The sequence below is a fragment of the Microcaecilia unicolor genome, chromosome 1, assembly GCF_901765095.1.
Source record: "Microcaecilia unicolor chromosome 1, aMicUni1.1, whole genome shotgun sequence".
NCBI lineage: Eukaryota > Metazoa > Chordata > Amphibia > Gymnophiona > Siphonopidae > Microcaecilia > Microcaecilia unicolor.
The window spans coordinates 638,614,839-638,638,603 of NC_044031.1; the positions used below are offsets into that span (position 1 = coordinate 638,614,839).

The 23,765-nt window shown below is 43.1% G+C and overlaps 1 protein-coding gene across 1 annotated transcript in view; it reads left to right on the forward strand.

The window, feature by feature from the left end:
* Positions 1-16,276, forward strand: part of LOC115460513 (membrane-spanning 4-domains subfamily A member 8-like) — a 112,047-nt gene extending 95,771 nt beyond the window's left edge. The window contains exons 6-7 of the mRNA XM_030190284.1: positions 7,798-7,932; positions 15,675-16,276. Coding sequence (XP_030046144.1) covers positions 7,798-7,932; positions 15,675-15,821 — 282 coding nt within the window. The 3' untranslated portion in view covers positions 15,822-16,276. The remainder of the gene's footprint in view (positions 1-7,797; positions 7,933-15,674) is intronic.
* Positions 16,277-23,765: the final 7,489 nt, after the last annotated feature.

The following is a 23,765-nucleotide window of genomic DNA, read 5'->3' on the forward strand; positions in this document are numbered from 1 at the left end:
TAGGGTTAAATGGTCAGTATTCTCGATGGAGAAGGGTAGTTAGTGGGGTTCCTCAGGGGTCTGTGCTGAGACCGCTGCTTTTTAACATATTTATAAATGACCTAGAGATGGGAGTAACTAATGAGGTAATTAAATTTGCTGATGACACAAAGTTATTCAAAGTCGTTAAATTGCGGGAGGATTGTGAAAAATTACAAGAGGACCTTACGAGACTGGGCATCTAAATGGCAGATGACGTTTAATGTGAGCAAGTGCAAAGTGATGCATGTGGGAAAGAGGAACCCGAATTATAGCTACATCATGCAAGGTTCCACGTTAGGAGTCACAGACCAAGAAAGGGATTTAGGTGTCGTCGTTGATGATACGTTGAAACCTTCTTCTCAGTGTGCTGCTTCAGCTAGGAAAGCAAATAGAATGTTAGGTATTATTAGGAAAGGAATGGAAAACAAAAATGGGGATGCTATAACACCTTTGTATCACTCCATGGTGCGACCGCACCTCGAGTATTGTGTTCAATTCTGGTTGCCGCATCTCAAAAAAGATATAGTGGAATTAGAAAAGGTGCAGAGAAGGGTGACGATAATGATAAAGGGGATGGGACGACTTCCCTATGAGGAAAGGCTAAAGCAGCTAGGGCTCTTCAGCTTGGAGAACAGGCGGCTTAGGAGAGATATGATAGAGGTCTATAAAATGAGTGGAGTTGAATGGGTAGATGTGAAGCGTCTGTTTACGCTTTCAAAAAATACTAGGATTAGAGGGCATGCGATGAAGCTACAATGTGGTAAATTTAAAACGAATCGGAGAAAATGTTTCTTCACTCAACATGTAATTAAACTCTGGAATTTGTTGCCAGAGAATGTGGTAAAGGTGGTTAGCTTAGCAGAGTTTATAAAAGTTTTGGACGGCTTCCTAAAGGAAAAGTCCATAGACCATACATCTTGGGCAAGTCACTTAACCCTCCATTGCCTCAGGTACAAACTTAGATTGTGAGCCTTCCTGGGACAGAGAAATATCCAGTGTACCTGAATGTAACTCACCTTGAGCTACTACTGAAAAAGGTGTGAGCAAAATCTAAATAAATAAATAAATGGACTTGGGAAAATTCGCTATTTCTGGGATAAGCAGTATAAAATGTGTTGTACTTTTTTGAGACCTTGCCAGATATTTGTGACCTGGATTGGCCACTGTTGGAAACTGGGCTTGATGGATGTTTGGTCTTTCCCAGAATGGCAATACTTATGTACTTATGTAGGTATACAGAATTTTGTTTTACCGACTCTTTCAAAGTAGTGCAAAAGAAAAACACCCAAAAATTTCAAACCATTGGTAGACCATTTGAAGGGAAATTGAAAAAAATTGTGCTGGAGACTGGCTGAGTTTAGTGGCATCATTTCTGTTTTACAGGGGTTTAACTTATATCCAGAAACCTTAGAGTATATCTTAATTGCTTCTAAAATATAAGGAATAGATGATTGGGTAGTATACAATAATACATCATCTGCATATGCCGATAGTTTAGCCGAGATATTACCAAGTTCTACTACTTTAATTTGATCTGAACATAGTATCAATATTAACAAGGGTTCAAGTGCAATATTGAATAATAGGGGAGAAAGAGGGCATCCTTGTCTAGTCCCTCTGGTCAGAGAGAATGGGTGGGAAAATAGTTCATTTATAACAATTTAGTTGAAGGATGAGAGTATACAAAACTTCAATCATATTAATAGCATCAGATGAGAAGCCAAACCAACTTAGCACATGAAACATATAAGACCATTTGACATGGTCGAAAGCCTTTTCGGCATCTAATCCAATGGCCACAAAAGGGGTGTTTGAAGCCTGCGCTTGTAATATAACATTGGAGAACAATCTGGTGTTGTCATAAGAGTATCTTCTATGCATGAAGACATTGATGTACGATGACAACCAGATTTATGCAGTGAGTTTTTAAGCTCAGCTTCTATGTCTCCATCTTGATTAGGGTCTTGAGTTGCTCCTCACCATGATATCAAGGTTTTAGTTTTGCCTGCTTTCCACTTCCCCATTAGAAAGGCAAAATGGCCCACTCCTCATGGCTCCAAATTTATTTATTTCTAACATTTGTATCCCACATTTTCCCACCTATTGGCAGGCTCAATGTGGCTTACATAATTCTGCAAGTGGTGATTACCAATTCCGGATAGGAGAAATACATAGTTGGGGCAAAGGGACAGATTAGGTTAGGTTACAAGAGGAAAGTTCGTCCTATGATAAGAGCTAAAGGTAATAGGTTAAACTTCAATCATGACAAAAAATAGCTTGATCAATTAGGATCATTAAACTGGAAATCAAGATAATTAGCAAAACAGTTGAGATATAGACAAGCCTCTTTGGTCACATTCCCATGGTCATGTGCCCATGGCTGTGTTCCACAGTAGGATCAGCAGTTATAACGAGTATGAAACCCTCACAGTGATGTCACCAGTGGGGAATAATTGGCCTCCAAGATGCCTACAGTCGCACCACTTCACCACTCTTTGGGGTAATTCTATAATGAACAGTGCCATGGTGGGAATCTGTGGGATATAAATGTTCTAAAATAAATAAATAATAAAATAATAAGTATGCACATAAATGCTGGTCTTCTAGTCATATGTACAGAAATCTGAGCACTTCCACAGTATCCCTCTAGACCGGCATAAATGGGTTATGCATGCCTACCAGCAGATGGTGACTGAGACCAAAGTGAACTACAAGTAAGCCTATAAGCGGGCTGTGCAATCCCCTGAAAGCCAGTCTGTTCTCAGTCTCAGCAGATGGTAGCAGTGGTATGCTTGTGCAATGTAGTTCATTGGGGGCCCTGGGTTTTGGTTACTGGATAGTACTACTAGGGCCGTTTTCTGTTTGGAATTTAAAAGAAAAGAAAAAAAACTCTCTCTCTTTCTCAAAAAAAAAAAAAGAAGAAAACCCGCCTCTCTGACTGCTGCATAGGGGTTGAGGCTCGCGGGGGTCTCTCTTGCCCCAGGGTTGTCAAACCCGGGTGGCCGGGTCCCTCCCCCCTTCCCCCACTGGCCCCCTTCTGTGGGAGTATTCCATTGGTGTGCCTCAGCTGTCTGGCTTTGTCTTCTAGCAGACTGACAGTCTTGAGTGCTGTGGTGTCTGCCTTTGTTCCATCTCTCTGAGCTTCTAAAAAAAAAAAAAAAGTGGGAGCTGAGGAGAGAGAGAGAGAGAGAGAGAGAGAGACGTGCTGATAAAAAAAAATAGCTGTGGCAGTGTTTCCTTGTTCAGTTTGATCAGCTGCCTATCTTGACTTCCCGCCGGGTCGTTGTCTTGATCAGTGGGGGGGGGGGGGGGGGGGGGGGGGCGTCGTTCCACAGTGTTTTTTCCTTGGGACCTGATCTCCCTACACATTTAGTGCCTACTTTGTCCCTTGGGGCGTTGCTGGTTCGCCAAGCCCTCACAGGTGTTTCCAGAGTGGGCTTCCCCCCAGAGTTTGTTTTGGCCATGTACAAGGCTTTTTGTTTGAAACAGTCCAGCTCAGCACAACGGCAGGGAGCTGCACTGCAATTAAAGCCTGCTGCCTTGCCTCTGGCTAAGCGTCGTCAGGGGATTTGGGAGGATGAGGAGGACCTTAATGGAATGTACCTCCCGGTGTCTGAGGCACTGCCTGCTTGGTCTGAGAATGAGGACCTCGGGAACCAGGAGCATTCCATCCGCCACCAGGCCGGGCCCCCTGCATTGAAATCACAGCACCTCTCACCTCCGTGTGAAAGTGTTGCAGGCAGCAGCGGATCGCCTCCCTTTGGGCCTCCTTCCCTCCCTGTGTCCCACCCTCGTCTGACGTAACTTCTGCGAGGGCGGGACACAGGGAGGGAAGGAGGCCCGAAGGGAGGCAATCCACTGCTGTCTGCAGCGCTTTCACCTGGAGGTGAGAGGTGCTGTGATTTCAATGCAGGGGGCCCGGCCCAGTGGTAGATGGTCAGCACCGGGCCCCCCTTGGAGGCCCGGGCCCTAGGAAGTTTGCTCCCCTCTGCCCTCCCCCCCTCTCGGCTGCCCTGGCCTTGTCCAATATTTGCACATAAAGTGTGTACCACTTTAATTTACATTTGTATCTCCTCAGTCTAGGCGTGAGTCTTTACATGGACTGAAATCATAAGTTGTATTGCTCTTTTTATCACCCTCCTCTCACCTATCTACCCCCATCTTGTTAGACTATCACTGAAATGCTTTGATGTTCCCATGCTTACCTCCTACCCACCCCCACCCTGTTAGACTATCAATGAAATGCTTGGATGTTTCACTTATATATACCATCATCTACCACATTTGCTTATTTCCGATTTGATGAAGAAGGGCAACCTTCGAAAGCTAATCAAGAAATGTATTAAGTTATGTCCAATAAAAAAGGTATCATCTTATTTTCTTTTCTATGTTTTATTTTGTTTGATTTCTATTGATTACCTTTAAAAGTGGACTAACACGGCTACCACACCTCTCTACTCAAGATGGAAGATACCACATACAACCGCATGAAAAAGCAAATGAACAAACTTGTCGAAAAAGAAACAAAAGTGAACAGTCATCTTTACTTTCTGACAATCTGCAAGAAGAATGACATCATTCCCAACAGACTGAGGATCAGAAATCCTTTGGCTACTACTTACAATTCTGACTATGCAGAGAAACTCTGCAAATGCACTAGTCAGAAACTAAGAAATGAACTTATACATCAACTCTACAAGAAGAGAATAATACAAACCCAAAGGGATGAAATCATGAGGAACTTGGAGGAACTACATCCACACCGTATGAGCCAACTTAAGGAGGACCTGCATAACATCCAAGGAGAAAAACAATACATTGCTATCCGCAAAAAAGAAATAAAGCTGTCTTCTCTCCTGCAGAATCACAAAGAGAAAAACAGTTTAACCTGGAACAGCAACAGCTCTGCAGAACCAACATCCCCAGACACCTTGGAAACACTTGGATATACATCTGAGGCATCTGAAAATCAGAGCCCAAACAAACCAAGAAACACTGATCACACCTTTAGAGATGCAGATCAGATGGGGATAATAAACTTCTCGAACCATCAATTATCACAGCATGAAGTCTCTGTACTCTCCCAAGGACTTTCATTTTGCCCACCCAGCAAACTGGACGAAATCCAACTATATTCAGACCTAGTAGAATTATTTAGAAAAATGCGCCTGAAGGCACATTTCCACAATAAAGGGACCCCCAACAGACCGGAACACAGTCTTAAACAAAATAACACTTATTTCACCCCACAGGAGGGAGAAAACTACAAGCTGGACAACTACATAGAAAGTTTCAGACATAGGGTAAAATCACAACTTTCCAACAAACAAAAGAGAATTCTCTACAATCTTACCCCACCAGAAAGAGCGGCCATAAGAACTCTATAAACTAACGAACGCATTATCATCAAACCCGCAGACAAAGGAGGCGCAGTGGTAATTATGGACACACAAAAATACATTGAAGAAGGGCACAGACAGCTCTCAGACAATAAATACTACAGGAAACTAACTGAGGACCCCACACAAGATTATACAAAGCAGCTAAAAGACCTTATCAGAACATTTCCTAAACAAGTACAGCCACATCTGAAGAAACTCATACCAAACCAACCTTCTGTGGGCACATACTACATGCTACCCAAAATCCACAAACCTGGAAACCCTGGCAGACCAATCATATCAGGTATTGGCACACTCATGAAAGAAATATCTGGACTCATAGAGGAAATTCTGAAACCTCTCGTGCACAAAACTAACAGCTTCATACAAGACACCACAGACTTTCTGAATAAATTAAAAAATATCAAACAATTACCACCAAACACCCTTCTGGTCACGATGGATGTAGAATCACTATACGACAACATTCCCCATGCAGATGGCATGGCTGCGTGTGGGAGCCTCCTAAAAATATCCACACTGGACCATCAATACTCACCAGAAACTATTACAAAATTAATCAAATTTATTTTAACTCACAACTACTTCCGCGTTAACAATGATATCTACCTACAAATAATGGGCACTGTGATGGGCTCCAGGACAGCACCCCAATATGCCAACCTTTTTATGGCTAAGCTGGAAGAGACATTTCTGAATACATACCAGACTAAACCTCTAAAATACTACCGGTACATTGATGACATTTTTATGATTTGAACAGAGGGGGAAGAAACTCTGAAACAAGTTTACTATTCCTTCAATACATACCATCCTACAATTAGATTCAAAATTGACTACTCCACAGAAAAAGTCAATTTTTTGGACACCTCGGTCTCAATCAGTGATGGCTATATACAAACATCTATATACAAGAAACCCACAGACAGATGCAGGTACCTCCAAAACTCCAGCTTCTAGCCTTCACATACTAAGAGATCCATTATTTACAGCCAAGCCACAAGATACCACCGTATCTGCTCTGACCCAAGGGACAAAGACAGACATCTTGAAATCCTGACTGCATCCTTCGAACGGAAAGGCTACAACCCCAAAATAATCTCCAAAAATATTGCCTCCTCCCTCAAAACACCCAGGGAAAATCTGCTACAGTACAAAGAAAAAAAGCCACAGACAGAATCCCCCTTATAGTGACATATAACCAAGAGCTGGAAAAATTAAGAAAAATCATAAAAGATCTTCAGCCTCTACTCCAAGAGGATGAATTGCTGAAAGAGATATTCTCAGCCCCACCAATGCTGGCCTTCCGACAACCACCCAACTTAAAACACAAACTAATCAGAAGTAAATTCCCAACACAGACTGAAAAAGAAGAGAAGGGCACACATCCCTGCAATATATCCAGCTGCAAGCTATGCCAAAACATTTCACAGGACCCCACAGTCATTCACAAAGGAAAAATATTCAACATAAAGGAATCTTTCACATGTTCATCTTCCAATGTGGTATATATCATTCAGTGTAAAAAATATGACGGAGGATGCTATATTGGAGAAACAGGCCAAATGCTAAAGACATGATTTAATTTACATAGACATCACATGAAGAATGCTGGTGCTGGCTAGGTTCCCACCCCTGTGGGGCAGCACTTTACAAAACCAAATCACTGTACCAGTGATTTCATAGTAAGAATCCTGAAAGGTAACTTTAAAACAATACAGGAACATAAGACCTTTGAAGTCAGAATGATTGAATATTTTGACACCCAACAGACAGGACTTAACAAGGATCTGGGTTTTCTAGCCCATTATAAACCATAAAGTTGTATTGCTCTTATCACCCTCCTCTCACCTATCCAGCCCCATCCTGTTAGACTATCACTGAAATGCTTTGATGTTCCCATGCATACCTCCTACCCACCCCCACCCTGTTAGACTGTCAATTAAATGCTTGGATGTTTCACTTATATATACTGTCATCTATCACATTTGCTTATTTCTGATCTGATGAAGAAGGGTAACCTTCGAAAGCTAATCAAGAAATGTACTGTTATGTCCAGTAAAAAAGGTATCATCTTATTTTCTTTTCCATGTTTTATTTTGTTTGATTTCTATTGATTACAGGTTGAAAAGAACGGGTCATTCATGTGGCTTGTTGAAAATGTACCTATATGTAAAGTTTGTGTGTATACCGTGATTTTTTTTCTAAAAAGTGATTAATAAAATAGCAGTTAAGTGTTGTCTTTACATAAGAGCCTTATATATCAGGCTAGGCTCACATATGAAAAACACTCTGTAAATGCAGTCACATAAGGCAAAAAAAAAGAAAGCATGGAATTTCAGCAAATACACTCACCTCTTTGCTGTATCCTTAGGCAGCGGTCAGAGGGATTGAAGGTGTTCTATTGGTTTTGCTGCTCCTGGAGCTCGGTATCTCAATATCCACCTCTGTGTTGGGATGTAAGGCTTCATCATGCTGCAGCTCCTGCTGCAACTCCTGCTGCAACATGGTAATTACAACAACTGATTACTTCTGGTTAAATCAGCACTATAAATTTCAGCCCTCATATTACAAACCAGTTTCTTCACATACACCCTCTGCTGGTTTGATTTCTTTTATTTTTCTTATCTTTCAGTGTACAGGGTATAGGTGTTCTATTATAATCTTGTCCAACAGAAATGGATATTATTCAATACCAAGCTTAATAAACAAGGGGAAATGGCCTCAGTAAGCCAGTGGTAATACAGCACTCTATGGACAGGTCTGTGGTATTGTGAAGAACAAGGGGCTGTCCTATCCTGGGTAGGCCACTAGGTGGTGCTGTTCCCATAACAATGGGGGGAAATGCTTATGCTTAGGATGAGTCACTAGAGGGAGCCAGTAGGGGAGGGTCCAGATGGAGGTCGCTAGGACCTAGGAGAGTCCTGGGTTGGAAACAGGTGAAGGTTGTTATGGGCTGGGTCCTGCCTGGAATTAGGGGGAAGAGCCTAAAGGGGTGTAGAAGCTAGTCACCCATTTTTATACCTGCCTGAGTTTGGAAAGGAGAAAGGGAAGAGAAAGGAACTGGAGAGCTGGCAGCTGAGGTAAGAGGATTCCCTGAAGGTACTAGCTGGGCTCTAGAGAGACTGTTGTGCTAATCTGTTGTATATAGAACGGTGTAAGAAGACCAAGGAACTAGCAGCCAGGGACTGGAGGACAGAAGGCTGTTAGCACTGAGCCCAGGTGTCTATGGGTGTGAGGCTCAGTGGAAAGATCTGTGAAAATGTTTGAAGCTTATGATAATGTTTTAAGCTGGAAGAAGGAAAGTGTTTAAAGCTGGAAAAAGTGTGCCCCAGGGGGCTGGAATAAAGAGCTGCTTGGTGAATATGCTGTGTTGAACTTGAGTGATTTGCATCTAATCTGTATATTTCCTGCAAGCTTACCCTGAATGAAAAAGGGGCCCAGGATCTTGAGGTTGGAGTGTTCAGGATGCTGGGAAGAGACCGGCTGGAGTCCTGCTCGGGAGCCAGAGGCCAGTGAGGCCTGCTGGAGAGCGGGAGGAGAAGCCTCATCTTCACAGTATGCAATTTCATTCAACACCCTACAGACCTTTATTCTATCATCGGCCAGAAAAACCCTCATTGTGATTAATGCTAATTTTTATAAAATATTTTAAACAATAATGTCATAGCACACTTGTCTTCTCAATATTCCTTTGACTCAAAATCATAGCACACTTATCTTTTTTAAATTTTTCTGACAGGAACCAGTTTCACCATTAGGTTTCATCAGGAACACAGCGCCAACTGACATCAGCTTCATATTCATATTGTGATTAACATTAATCATAATGAGGGTTTTTTTTCTGGACAATGATAGAATAAAGGTCTGTAGGGCGTTGTATGAAATTGCATACCACAGACCTGTCTGTAGGGTTCTGTATCACCACGGATTTTCTGAGGCCTTTCTCCCTCACTTATTAGGCTTGGTATCAAATAATATCCACTTCTGTTGGACGACTGTGACTCTATTGGATGTGGATTAAGCTTCAATTTGTTGAAGTATGTCTATTATAATCTTGTACCATCACTTGATTTTTGACAGATGGGGTCTGTTTCCTGAGGTCTCTTTCCATGTCCTTATGTCATATTAATATTTAAGAGACCTCTGAGTGCTGTATTTTCTTCCTCTACATCTTTCTTTAGCTGTTAGTGTTAGGTGTCTCTGGATGCTGCTGTCTCCTTTGTTAGGGTTTCACTTCAGATATTCCTGCTGTATTTGTATATTAGGTATCTCTGGATGCTGTTCTACCTTTCTCACAGGCAGGCCCTTATCCTTTGCATCCAAAATAAAAGAACCACACATGGTATAAGTGAAGACATCCTACAAGCTAGGACTACCCATGTCCACATCTGAATGGCCTCAGAACTTTCACAATAACCCCAGTCAACTAGGCTGAGATGGCAGAAGTTGCTTCTCCCCTCCCCCAATCTGATCTTCCTGAGAACTCGCCACTACTCTTAAACACCAGATGCTGCAGGACCATCAACAATCTCTCCAGCCCAGGCAAGAAAAGCTGTCCCCTAGCTGCTTCCAACTGGACATTTTGCAAAAAGTGTTCACAAATTCAGTAGCGAACACGGCCATTTTCAAAACAGAAAAACATCTGTCTTTGTTTAGAAAATGGCCATTGACTAGATGTTGTGCTCAGTGCATCTATGTTTTTTTCGGACCATTTTTGAAAAAAAAAAAAACGTTCAAGTGAAAAAAGCACAAAATGAAGCCATTGGGAAGTAGAAGGAATCAGCTGATCCCAACTGTACACCACTACAATAGCCCTTAAGGTTGCAGGCATCACCTATATGTGGGTACAGTGGTTTTTTGGTGGGTTTGGGAAGGCTGACACTTTCCACCACAAGTGTAACAATTAGAGTGGGATATGGGCCTGAGTCCCCTTCTCTACAGTGCACTGCACCAACCACTAGGCTACTCCAGGGATCTGCTAGCTGCTCTAATAGGACTGGTTATAACATCTGAAGCTGTCATAGAGGCTGGTATGTACTGTTTCAGTCACATCTTTGGAGGGTGTGAGGGGGTCAGTGGCCACTGGGGGAATAAAGAGGAAGTCATGCCTTAATCTCTCCTGTAGTCATCTAGTCATTTAGGGCACCTTTTTCTGACTTATTCGTGCTAAAAACAGGTCTAGTCCAAAACATCTGAATTGTAGCTCTGGATGTTTTTGCTTTGTTTCATTACTACTACTACTATTAAACATTTCTATAGCGCTACTAGACTTACACAGCGCTGTACAAATTAACATGAAAAGACAGTCCCTGCTCAACAGAGCTTACAATCTAAATTGGACAGACGAACAGACAGCTTTGTTTCATTACAACGGAAAAACATCCAAGTTTTGAATGCCCAAATCCCCAACATGCCCTCTTGTGATCTGAACGCACTGCAGAAGGACTGCATTGAAAATGTCTTAAAAATGTGTTACAAAAATAGCAATTCGGACGTTTCCGCAAATAAAACAACCATCTGGCGCTTTGTGCTGCTTTTCAGATATTTTTCTGTTTTGAAAATGAGCCCCCAAATCTCAGATTTAACTATGATAAAAAGTAGAGGCCAAAGTGACTTACCTAATGAACGAAGCTCTGGAGGAGTGGTGTAAGGACAGAAGAGAGCAGAGATTCTAAGGAGCTGCAAAATGAATGCATTGGTGGGTCAGTAAGAGAAGGTTGAACTGTACATGAAAACAGATATGGAGTCAATGAAGTGACTTGAAAAGAGAGGTTATATGAGTATAGTGACACTGGTGAAAGATAAGTCAAACAGCAGATTTTTGAACAGATTGAAGGGGAGAAAGATGTTCTTGGGGGGACCTGTGAGCAGTGGCGTAGCTACGTGGGGCCTGAGCCCCGTAGATTTCGTCCTGGACCCCCCTCCCGATGACCCTCTCGACCCCCTCCCCCGCGAACCCTCCCCCGCCGCTGCCTACCTTTGCTTTTCCTGGCGGGGGACCCCAATCCCCACCAGCCGACGTCCTCTTTGTCCTGCAGTCAGTGCAAAAAAGTCTTCGTTCTTTTGCATGCAGACTCAGAGAACAGAACGAAGCTGTTCTGAGTCTGACGTCCTGCATGTACAACGTGCAGGACGTCAGCATGCAACAGAACGAAGACTTTTTTGCACTGACTACAGGACGAAGAGGATGTCAGCTGGCGGGGATTGGGGTCCCCCACCAGCAAAAGCAAAGGTAGGCAGTGGCAGGGGAGGGTTCGCGGCGGGAGGTGGGGGTTCAAGAGGGGGGGAGGTCATGAAAGGTGGCGGCGGATCAGCAATGGGGGGGTCGGCGGCGCCAGGGGGGGCTAAAATGTGCCCCCTCACCTCGGGCTCTTGACCCCCCTCCCACCGAAGTCTGGCTACGCCCCTGCCTGTGAGGCGCAGATTGCAATAGTCTAAGCAGGAGGTGATGAGAGTGCTACTACTACTACTTATCATTTTTAAAGCGCTACTAGACGTACGCAGTGCTGTATATTTGAACATGAAGAGACAGTGTGGCTAAGGATATTGATTTGCTTCATCTCTTGCATACTTCTGATATACCATCTGGAAAATCCAGATGAACCATGCCCATTTCCTCAACAATGAAACTGGCCCTAGGTATGCTGTCCTGTAAGCTTTTCTTTTCTCTCTCCCCTCCCCTCCCCTCCATGTTCAGTGATACTTCGCTCCCCTCCATGTCCAGCGATTCTCCTCTTCCCTGCCCTCCCACTGTATCCCGCGATTCCTGTACTGTCCTCCCATCCCATCCATTCTCCTCTGCCCTTCCCTCCCCTTCCTCCCTTCCCGCGATGTCCCGTCAACTTGCTGATTTGTACCTGAAAGCTCTGGCTGGCTGGCTTCTGTAACGTTCCGTTCGTAACATCTCCTTACGTCAACCAGCCTCCAACGTTCCCTTCCCTCTCACTGTTCTGCCCTCCTCTGACGTCATTACGTTTTGACACGAGGGCGGGTCAGTGAGAGTGAAGGGAACGCTGGAGGCTGGCTGACGTCAGCCTCTTAAAGATGTTATGAACCCAGGCAGCCAGGATATTGTAAAGGGGGTCCTTCTTCCTCTGTTTTGGGGTTGTAACCAATAGCCTGTTCAGGGCACAGGGTTCTGAGGCAGCACCACACCGTAATCCGGATTCAGTGCAACCAAAATAAAAGTTTTAATGCCAATCCAGTTCAAACAAAAAAAAGTTTTAATGCAGATCCAGTTTAAACAAAAAAGTTTTAATGCAGATCCGGTTTCACGAAACAATAATCCCCCCAATACTCCCTTCAGTTCAAAAGACCCCTTAGAGTTCAGTTCACTAATCTAAGCCAGATCAGTTCAACAACTTAAGCAAAGTTCAGTTCAAAAGGAAAAAAAAACATGAGCGCTTCACCTTTCTTCTTGTAGCACACCAGCAGCCCTGCAGCAAGCAGGGCTGGCAGTTCACCTCCCGCTCCATAGTAACCAAAAACCTGTGGCGTCCTACAACTGCCTTTATGTGCTGGCCAGATTGGCTTTTGTATTTTCCCAGTCCATGCTGGTTTGCTCCTCTACGCAGGGAAGTCCTGGAAGCAGGTCCTTTTCCTGCTCCACATACTCCATGAGTTCGGTTGGCTCTCTCCAGACTTTCTCCTCTCCCCCACTTCTGAGAGCTTTGAGGAGATCTGCCCTCCCCTCTTCACAGCTGGGGGGCATTATATATTGAGTTTCTTGATGGCAGCTCCCTCTGCTGGTAGCTGGAGTAACTGGACCCCATTTCCTGGAGTTGCTTCCCTTCCTGCTAATGTTAGAGGTCACTTCCATGTTTTTGGGTCCACCCCTCTCTTCCAGTCTCCCAAGGGATTCTAGGTATGGAAGTTCTAGGGTTGGCTGCTTCAGTCCAGGGTCATGTTCTCCTGCCTTATCACAATATATATATATATATATATATATATATATATATATATATATATATATATATATATATATATATATATATATAAAACTCAAACTTCTTCAAACACTGTGATTTAGTTATTCATAAAATCTTGCATTAAAGCATTTAGGAGCCCTTTTACTAAGCCTCATAGACGCCCACGTGTGCATAATGTGCATCAATTTTGAACTATTGCCCAGCTACTGCGTGGCCTGAGCGATAATTCCAATTTTTATGAGTGTCTGAAAATATTTTTTATTTTCGAATGCACGGCGCTAACCGAGCAGTAATCAGCAGTGTACACGCGTTGACGATTACTGCCCGGTTAACGAGTAGTGGGCCAATTTTTATTTTGCCTAACGTCCATTTTCAGCCAAAGAAAAAAGGTCTTTTTTACAGGCACACTGAAAAATGGATCCGCGCGCATCCAAAACATGCGCCTACACTAGCGCAGACCATTTTTCAGCATGCCTTTGTAAAAGGACCCCTTAAAGCACACCTGTTTTTTTTGGCCAAAAATGGACGTGTGGCAAAATGAAGATTGGCGCACATCCATTGTGAGTCTGACACCTTACCACCACCCACTCACTTAGCGGTAAGGTCTCATGCGTTAACTGGGCGATAATCGTCAACGCGCGTACAATGCCAATTACCGTCCGGTTAGTGCCATGCACCAGAAAATAAAGTATATTTTCCGGCACACGTAGTGGACCCACCTAAAAAATGAAATTACTGCCCGGGCTATGCAGTAGCCAGGCGGTAGTTCTAAATTGGCACATGTTGGGCAAGCGTAGGCACCTACGCTGCTTAGTAAAAGGGCCCCTTAGCTTAATTCTTATAGGACTTTTGGTGCAAACCAAATATCATTTTTGTTGCTTTTCTCTGAACCACTTCAAGTGTTTTTATGTCCTTTGCAAGATGTGGCCTCCAAAACTAAACACAATACTCCAAATGACTTGTACAAGATCATCCATACTTCTTTTCTTCTGCTGGTTATACCTGTCTCTGTGCAGCCTAGTTATAGCCACCACCTTGTCACATTGTTTTGCCACCTTGAGATCCTCAGACACAATCACCCCAGGGTCTTTCTCCTGAGCTGTGCTTATCAGTCTCGCTCCTGAAGAAAGGTTACCTTTGAAAGCTAATCAAACAAATGTATTGTTAGTCCAATAAAAAAGGTGCCATCTTATTTTCTTTTCTCTGTTTTGTTTTATATCTATTTATTACTCTCCATTTTGAAATCCCTGATCCTTTTTCATATTAAAGAAACTCCGCTTGACCCAAACACTCCTAATCTCAGCTCTGTTATCCACAGTGCATTTTTTTCTAGCAAAAATGATGCTAGTACTCAAATGGTAGGCTGTCCTTCCAGGGTGAGATGGCCACTGAAGGACTCGCCCCACAATAGCCAGACTCCCTGCAGCCAGCCACAGAATCTATGAAAAGGCTGAATCGGTGTGCAGAGCCTGGGCTATTAAATTAATACTTGTGGACTGTGGTCCAATTTTAGCAGGCAATGGAAAAGGTGCAAATACCCAGTACTCCTTGAAAAAAAGCTCTGGTTGTCTATTTTCAAATTCAGGAGTTTGCCCAGATCCACTCTCACCTTCTAATCACCAATCCATTTTCAGTTAATATAAATTCCCCATACCAATCCCTGCTCTATTATCTATTTTTTAATTCATAAATTCCTACCTAGACCCACCCCTACTCTTTGATCCCTAAAGCCTTAGAAGCCTCAATCCCTTTCAAATTATAGATTCCACTCTCCCTAGACCATTCCTACATCATTCCATGTCAACTACAGGGGTATCCTTGAAGAGGTAAAATTGAGACCCACATACTTCTTTCCTAGTAGTTCCTTCTGTAAAAATGGTACTGGAAGGCAACTGGCAGATATGCAGGGTTTGGGGATTCTTTAATTTGGAAATAGATCAGGATTGGATTGGGCTGAAGGTTCTTTAGTTTGAAAATGAATCAGGAATGAGAGATGGAGGATTCCTGAATTTGAAAAAATATCTGAGATCAGAGGCAGGGGTGGATCTGCATGAATTCTTGAATTTGAAAAGGGATCAAGGATCACGGGTTGGGAGGTGGATCTATGAGGGGAAGGGGAACCACACATTCTTGTAAAGAGATAAGGCACGGTTGTGCTTTTTGAAAAATATTCACTGGCCCCTTTAAAAGATTGCAGACCCTACGTTCTATGGGATGGGCAGCATTTTGTGAGGAAGTGAAGAATAAAGACAAAGGCTCAATGATGGAGATGTTACTCACATTTACAATAAATCTGACCATAATGTTTTCTTTCTTTTAGCAGCCAATCATCATCATGACAAATGAATCTAGACCAGAGGTGATTGTAAATCCTGTGGCTCCACCGATGTATAACGCAAAGGATCAGTACAGGCCTGAGGCCAGCTATCCATCTGTGCCAGCACCAGTATATAATGAGTGCAATTAATACAAACCTGAAGTCAACCTCCCAGCTATGACAAGACCAGTGTATAATGAAATTGACCCATGCAGAACTCAAGTCAATTGTCCTTCCACAGCACCTCTTATGCCTATTAATTCTGAGGAAAGTAGGTTCCCCTGAGAGATACAATGGTGAAGGAGAGGGATAGGACAGCATATCCAATACTGTGTTCTTAACTAAACATTTTAGGACCTGGACCAATTACATTTGAACCATTCCTCACCATCTTAGCCCCACCCCATGTCACTATGTCCATCCCATTATCAGTCTTCTCAACTGCACCCCATCCCAAAAACACCCATCCCACAGAGCCAGGGTTGGCTGGTGTAGGCCAAACTTAGGGGCCCATTTACTAAGCAGCAGTAGGCCAAATCGACATGAACGCCTGGGTAGCGTGGGCACCTGGTGGTAATTTTGAAGTTGGCATGTGCTGTTTCCTGCAGTAGAAAGTATTTTTCTAATTTCTACCACGGGAGGTGATCCTGGCGGTAATTGGCAGCGTGGCCACATTGGCGCACGCTGCATGATTATCACACAGCACATAAGCCCTTACCATTAGATCAATGGGTGTCAGTAAGTGCTCAGGCAGAAAATAGCTGTGCGCTACTTTTGATTATAGAGCACATCCATTTAGTGCCTCATAAAAATGCCTTTTTTCCCCAGCCACGGCAAGAATTGGCCCAGCGCACACCAATTTCATGCATCCAAACTATCGCAGACCACTTTTTACCACAACTTAGTAAAAGGGCCCCTCATATCCCAAAGCTACTTTAAAACTAGCTCCACCCCCAGCATGAGCATACCCAGTGAGGGCGGCTGACATCCGGGGCGGGTCACCGCTGCACCCCCCCCCCCCTGGGTGCAGCACGGTGCACCCCCCCCCCCCCCCCCGAGCACATTCTTACCACTAGCATAGGAAAGGAGGCAGGCAGGAGGGCCAGTCCGCCCTGAGTGCACGTCACTGGGAGCTGCATCGGCTCTGCTGGTTCCCTGCTCTCTCTGCCCCGGAACAGGAAGTAACCTGTTCCGGGGCAGAGGGAGCAGGGAACCAGCGAGCCGACACCCCCCCAGCGGCGTGCACCCGGGGCGGACCGCCCCACCACCCCCCCTTCCTAAGCCACTGAGCATGCTACAGCTGGAGCCCCCCCCCCCCCCCCCCCCCACACACACACTGCTCACATCTCATTACTGAAGAGGCCTGTTAGATGAAAAAAAAAATTAAAAAGTGATCCCCTAACTGGTGATTTTCCAGTTGGACTACTGTAACTCACTTTTAGTAGGCCGGCCATATGAATTGTTGTGTATAATTATTTTGGAACATGGCAGTAAGCTAAGAACATTGTACTGGTTGCTTGTATCTGCATGAATTAAATTCAAAATATGAATGCTAACATTTTGTGATCTAAGATTTCAGAAGCCAACTATCTATCCACTGCGCATTGTCTTATATTCTACTTTAAGGATACAATATACTGCTACAATGGAAAAGTGTCTTTACAACCAACCAGGGACTATAGCTACAGTAATAAAGTAAAAAAACAATATTCAGATCAAGTGAAGTTCCTCAGCAATTTTCTTCATTTTGCTTTAATCTGTGCAAATTAGACAATTCTTAGAGCAAAAGATGAATCTGTCATTAATCAATCCTGCCATCTGATAATATTAGAGCACTATGAGATTTTTAAAAGATTTTAAAAAGTAGCTCTTAAGATTATTTTATTCCAACAGGCCTTGGTTTTTTTGTTTAAAGATATATGATTTTAATAATATCAGTATCAATACTTTTGGATCATTGTAATTGATTTGAAAACTTTATAATGTATCATTTATTTGTGTTTTAACTTTAGCATTGTTTTGTTAGTTTTTTTTTTTTAATATTGTATTGCTATTTCTATTCTGTATTCCAATTGTTCTCCACCTGGAATCATGTAGATAGGGCAGAATATAAATGTTATAAATAAATAAAAACTCAGAACATATGGTAGGTGATTGTAAATTGCCTTTGTCTGATAGTAAATTGCAATGTGTGACAATATTAAGCTAATTACTAGACTAATGGTAGGGATGTCAATATTCAAAAGATTTGCCTAGTCCAGGGGCACATCTGGAAGATAAAGACCCATGCTTCAACCACTGGATTCCTCTAGCTGATGGGAAGCTTTGCTTCCAGTCTCTTAGGGCTATTAATACATTGCTACAGTATGTTATTGGATTAATGACAACTACTACTGTATTGTAATGTGTAATTCCAAAATTAGTAGAGTTTTCTAGTGTATGACTTACTGTGTAATGATCAATGGACAAAGAATGAATTTTCTTCTGATATCTATGAAAGAAATTTAGATAGTCACTTAATTGAAAAACAAACAGGGAACTCCTTTGATTTTATCTACCTCTTCAGGCAACTTCTTGGCTCTTTTAGATTCCCCATTTTTATAGGTAATAAATAGAAGTAAATCAAAACATGGAAATAAGATGCTACCTTTTTTATTGGACTAACAATACATCTTTTGATTAGCTTTCGAAGGTAACCCTTCTTCTTCAGATCGGAAATAAGTAAATGTTGACAAATATCAGAATATATAAGTGAAACACAAAAGCATTCCAATGACAGTCTCACAGAGGTTAGGTGAGAAACAGGGAGAGCTTGGTGGACGAGAGCCATGGAGAGATGGATGGTAGATAAGAGGGTGACAAAGAAGTAAAATTGTATGGTTTATAATGGGCTATGAAACCCAGATCTTTACAGTTCCTTCAATACATACCATCCTACAATTAAATTTAAAAATTGACTACTCCCCAGAAAAAGTCAACTTTCTAGACACTACAGTTTCCATCAGCAATGGCTATGTACAAACATCGATATACGGGAAACCTCCAGACAGCGACCCAGAGACACCAAGTCAGGCAATTGAATATGTTAACTCAGATGTGAGGTTTAGACTGGTCTTAAAACAAGGCCTAGAGGTTTCTGTTCTCAAGAATTGGGGTAAGATGATCCAGCAATAGGGGCCAATATAACTAAAGTTTGAGCATTGAATAGTGTCAAAACTATAACTTTTTTGCTAAGGAAGGATAGTTGATTTATGTATTGAGAACACAAAGGGTGATCAGTGGAAAAGAGAGTTCTAAGGTCCAACAGATATGAAGGAGGACTTGAAAAAAGGGCACTGTACATCAAAAGCAGAATCATATATCAGACTCTCAAAACAATAGGCAGCCAATTAAGTATTTTCTTTAGTATTATTTTTTTTATTTATAAACAATGTTAAATTAACATCCAAAGAACCAGCTTTGAATGATACAGATACAAGACAACGCTTGCAGGAAATATCAGTACAACATGTTTTAGCAGTCTGTAGGATATGTGCAGAGAACGAGAGAGAGATGACCCCAAGGTTAAGAGCTGATGAGACAGGGAGGATGAGAGTGTTATCCACAGAGATAGAGAATGGGGGAAGAGGAGAGGTTGGTTTAGGGGGAAGGATAAGAAGCTCAGTCTTGGTCATGTTTAGTTTCAGATGGCAGTGAGACATCCAGGCAGCAATATCAGACAGGCAGTCTGATATTTTGGGCCTAGATTCCTGCTGAAATTTCTGGTGTGGAGAGGTAGATCTGGGAGTCATCAGCATAAAGGTGATACTGAAAACAATGGGATGCGTTCAGAGCACCAAGGGAAGAAGTATAGATGGAGAAAAGAAGAGGTCCAAAGACAGAGCCCTGAGGTACACCAACTGATAGGAGGATAGAAGTGGAGGAGGATTCACAGTATACACTAAAAGTGCAATGGGAGAGATAAAAAGAAAAACCAGGAAATAACAGAGCCCTGAAATCCAAGTGAGGACAGCATATCAAGGAGTAGACAGCGATCCAGAGTGTCAAAAGCAGCAGATAGATCGAGAAGGATGAGGATAGAATAGAGACCCTCCCCTAGGACAACTCTTCATTTATAGTCAGTTATTTTAATTAGGGTAACAAGCAAGGAGTGCTCTTACAGAGTTTTAAATACATTTCATTACCATCTAAGAAGGAAACACTAAATAAATCACACAATATACTTAATAAACTAAAAGACATTTTTATATTAGGCTAATATCCTTAATACTGTAGCAAGTTTTAAATTATTAAAAAACTCAAAAACACTAAGATGGAGTCAGCAGTCCAGCAGCGAGAGGGGTGCTATCCAGTCTTTTGCATTGAGTGTTACATGTATGATTATCTCCCAGTTGGTGAGATGTCATATGTATGTGCCCGATGCAAAGAGCTCCTAGCTCTTAGAGAACGTGTCCGTTCTCTTGAGGCTAGAGTAGCAGACTTGGTGGAGCTGAGGGAAACAGAGAGGTACATAGAGGAGACCTACAGGCAGGGGTGTGCTGGTAAAATTTTAACAACAGGCTCTTTCTCCGGACGTAGCCAGCTCTGCAGTTGGAAGGGCCAGGGGTGGCTGGGGGGGGGGGGGGGTGGAGAGCAAAACTTGCGTCTCTCTCCTCCCTCCCTTCATGCGGGCACGCTAGTCATACCTTTGCTGGCAGTCAATAAATGGACTGCCACCACTCCCAACATCTTGCTCTGAGCAGCATGCTGGAACTTCTTTCACATGCTCGAGAAGTCCCAGCCTGCTGCTCAGAGCTGGAAACAAAGAGCGGGGAGCAGCAGCAGTCTATTTACTTGGCTGGCAGGGCTCAGCATCCCCACCAGTAAAGTAAAAGAGAATTCAGCAGGGGGCCCAAGCCCATATTTTGGAAGCCAGTTGTTAAAGTAGCCATGGAGGGCTCCCAAAATTCTTAAAAACTTAACAACCGGCTCTTGCGAGCCTGCTCCAGCACACCACTGCCTACAGGGATGTTGTAGAGAAGTCCCACCTCCAGTCTGGTAGCCCTTGTGCTACTTTGGAGGAGGGAGGTCTCCTAGAAGGAGAGCATCACCCTGGTGAAGTAGGACCTGCCCACCAGGGGATGTACTATCCTCTCGCACCGAGGATATGTCTCCAAGTGCTGCCCGGGAGGGAAAGGTTAGGACAGCTGTTGTAGTTGGTGATTCAATCATTAGGCATAGAGATAGCTGGGTGGCTGGTGGATGTGAGGATCGCCTGGTGACTTGCCTGCCTGGTGCAAAGGTGGCAGACCTCACGTGTCACCTAGATATGATTCTAGATAGTGCTGGGGAGGAGTCCGCTGTCTTGGTACATGTGGGTACCAATGACGTAGGAAAATGTGGGAGAGAGGTTCTGGAAGCCAAATTTAGGCTCTTAGGTAGAAAGCTCAAATCCAGATCCTCTAGGGTAGCATTTTCTGAAATGCTACCTGTTCCACGCGCAGGGCCCAAGAGACAGGCAGAGCTCCGGAGTCTCAATGCATGGATGAGACAATGGTGCAGGGAGGAGGGTTTTAGGTTTGTTAGGAACTGGGCAACATTCTGGGGAAGGGGGAGCCTATTCCGAAAGGATGGGCTCCACCTTAACCAGGTTGGGACCAGGCTGCTGGCGTCGGCATTTAAAAAGGAGATAGAGTAGCTTTTAAACTAGAAATGGGGGGAAGGACGACAGTCGCTCAAAAGCGCATGGTTCGGGATAAGGTATCTTACAAAGATACCTCACAAACAGGGAAGATAGGGTTTCTGGATAGTGAGGTTGCACAACAGACCGTGGTAGGCCAGGTGCCCTTAAATACAACTAAAGATCAGACAAAAGAAGGTAAATCAATAGTGTCCAGTACTAAACATCATGCAAATAGGAACAACAAACATACTTTGAAATGTCTATATGTAAATGCTAGGAGTCTAAGAAATAAGATGGGAGAGTTGGAATATATTGCAGTTAATGAAAAATTGGATATAATAGGCATTACTGAGACCTGGTGGAAGGAAGATAACCTGTGGGACACTGTCATACCGGGGTACAAAGTATATCGTAGTGATAGGGTGCACCGGACTGGTGGAGGGGTAGCATTGTTTATTAACGAGAGCCTTGACTCAGATAGATTACAAATTCAGCAGGGCACAAATCACACCCATGAATAATTGTGGGTTGAAATTCCATGTATAAAAGGGAAAAGGATGGTGAAAGGAGTGTACTACCATCTGCCTCGCCAGGATGAGCAGGTAGATGCAGAAATGATAAAAGAAATCAGAGACGCAAACAAAATGGGCAATGTGATAATAATGGGTGACTTGAATTATCCAAATATAGACTGGGTAAATGTAACATCGGGACACGCTAGAGAGGTACAATTCCTTGATGAAATCAAGGACAGCTTTATGGAACAGCTGGTGCAGGAACCGACGAGAGAAGGAAAAATTCTAGACTTGGTCCTTAGTGGAGCGCATGATCTGGTGAGGGACATTATGGTACCAGGGCCGCTTGATAACAGTGATCATAATATGATCAGTTTCGATACCAACCTTGAAGTAACTATACACAGGAAGTCAAATACGGTATGTTAGCGTTTAACTTTAAAAAAGGAGACCATGATAAAATTAGGAGAACGGTGGAAAAAAAACTTAGGGGGACAATTGAGAGGGTAAAAACTGTACAACAGGCATGGACGCTGTTCAAAAATACCATCCTGGAGGCCCAGGCCAAACATAATCCACTAATTAGAAAAGAAAGACGGAACTCCAAAAGACAGCCTGCCTGGTTGAAAAGTGAGGTGAAGGAAGCTATTAGGGCTAAAAGAAATGCCTTCAGAAAATGGAAGAAGGAACCGTCTGAAAATAACAAGAAGCAGCATAAGGAGTGTCAAAGCAAATGCAAGGCGCAAATAAAGAAGGCCAAGAGGGATTACGAAAAAAAGATAGCATTAGAAGCAAAAAAGCATAGTAAAAAAATTTTCGGTATATTAAAAGCAGGAAGCCAGCAAAAGAATCGGTTGGGCCGCTGGATGACCGAGGGGTAAAAGGGGCGATCAAGGAAGACAAAGACGTAGCGGAGAAACTGAATGAATTCTTTGCTTCGGTCTTCACCGAGGAAGATTTGGGTGGGATACCGGTGTCGGAAACGGTATTTCAAGCGGACGAGTCAAAGAAACTTACTGACTTCACGGTAAACCTGGAGGACGTAATGGGGCAGTTCGGCAAACTGAAGAGTAGCAAATCTCCTGGACCAGATGGTATTCATCCTAGAGTACTGATAGAACTGAAAAATGAGCTTGCGGAGCTACTGCTAGTGTTATGCAATTTATCCTTAAAATCGAGCGTGGTACCAGAAGATTGGAGGGTGGCCAATGTAACGCCCATTTTTTAAAAAGGTTCCAGTGGAGATTACTACTACTACTACTACTACTACTACTACTATTTAGCATTTCTATAGCGCTACAAAGCACACGCAGCGCTGCACAAACATAGAAGAAAGACAGTCCCTGCTCAAAGAGCTTACAATTTAGCCTCCCAGTCTCATAAGTTCCTTCTGTAATTTTTCACAAGACTCTCGCGAATGACTTTGAATAACTTTTTGTCATCAGCAAATTTAATTACCTCGCTAGTTACTCCCATCTCTAAATCATTTATAAATATATTAAAGAGCGGTCCTAGCACTGACCCCTGAGGAACCCCACTAACTACCCTTCTCCATTGTGAATACTGCCCATTTAACCCCACTCTCTGTTTCCTATCCTTCAACCAGTTTTTAATCCACAATAGGACATTACCTCCTATCCCATGACCCTCCAATTTCCTCTGTAGCCTTTCATGAGGCACCTTGTCAAACGCCTTTTGAAAATCTAGATACACAATATCAACCGGCTCCCCTTTGTCCACATGTTTGTTTACTCCTTCAAAGAATTGAAGTAAATTGGTCAGGTGTGAGGATGTATTAATGCCGTTATATCGCTCCATGATGCGACCGCACTTTGAGTATTGTGTTCAATTCTGGTCGCCGCATCTCAAGAAAGATATAGTGGAATTGGAAAAGGTGCCGCGAAGGGCGACTAAAAT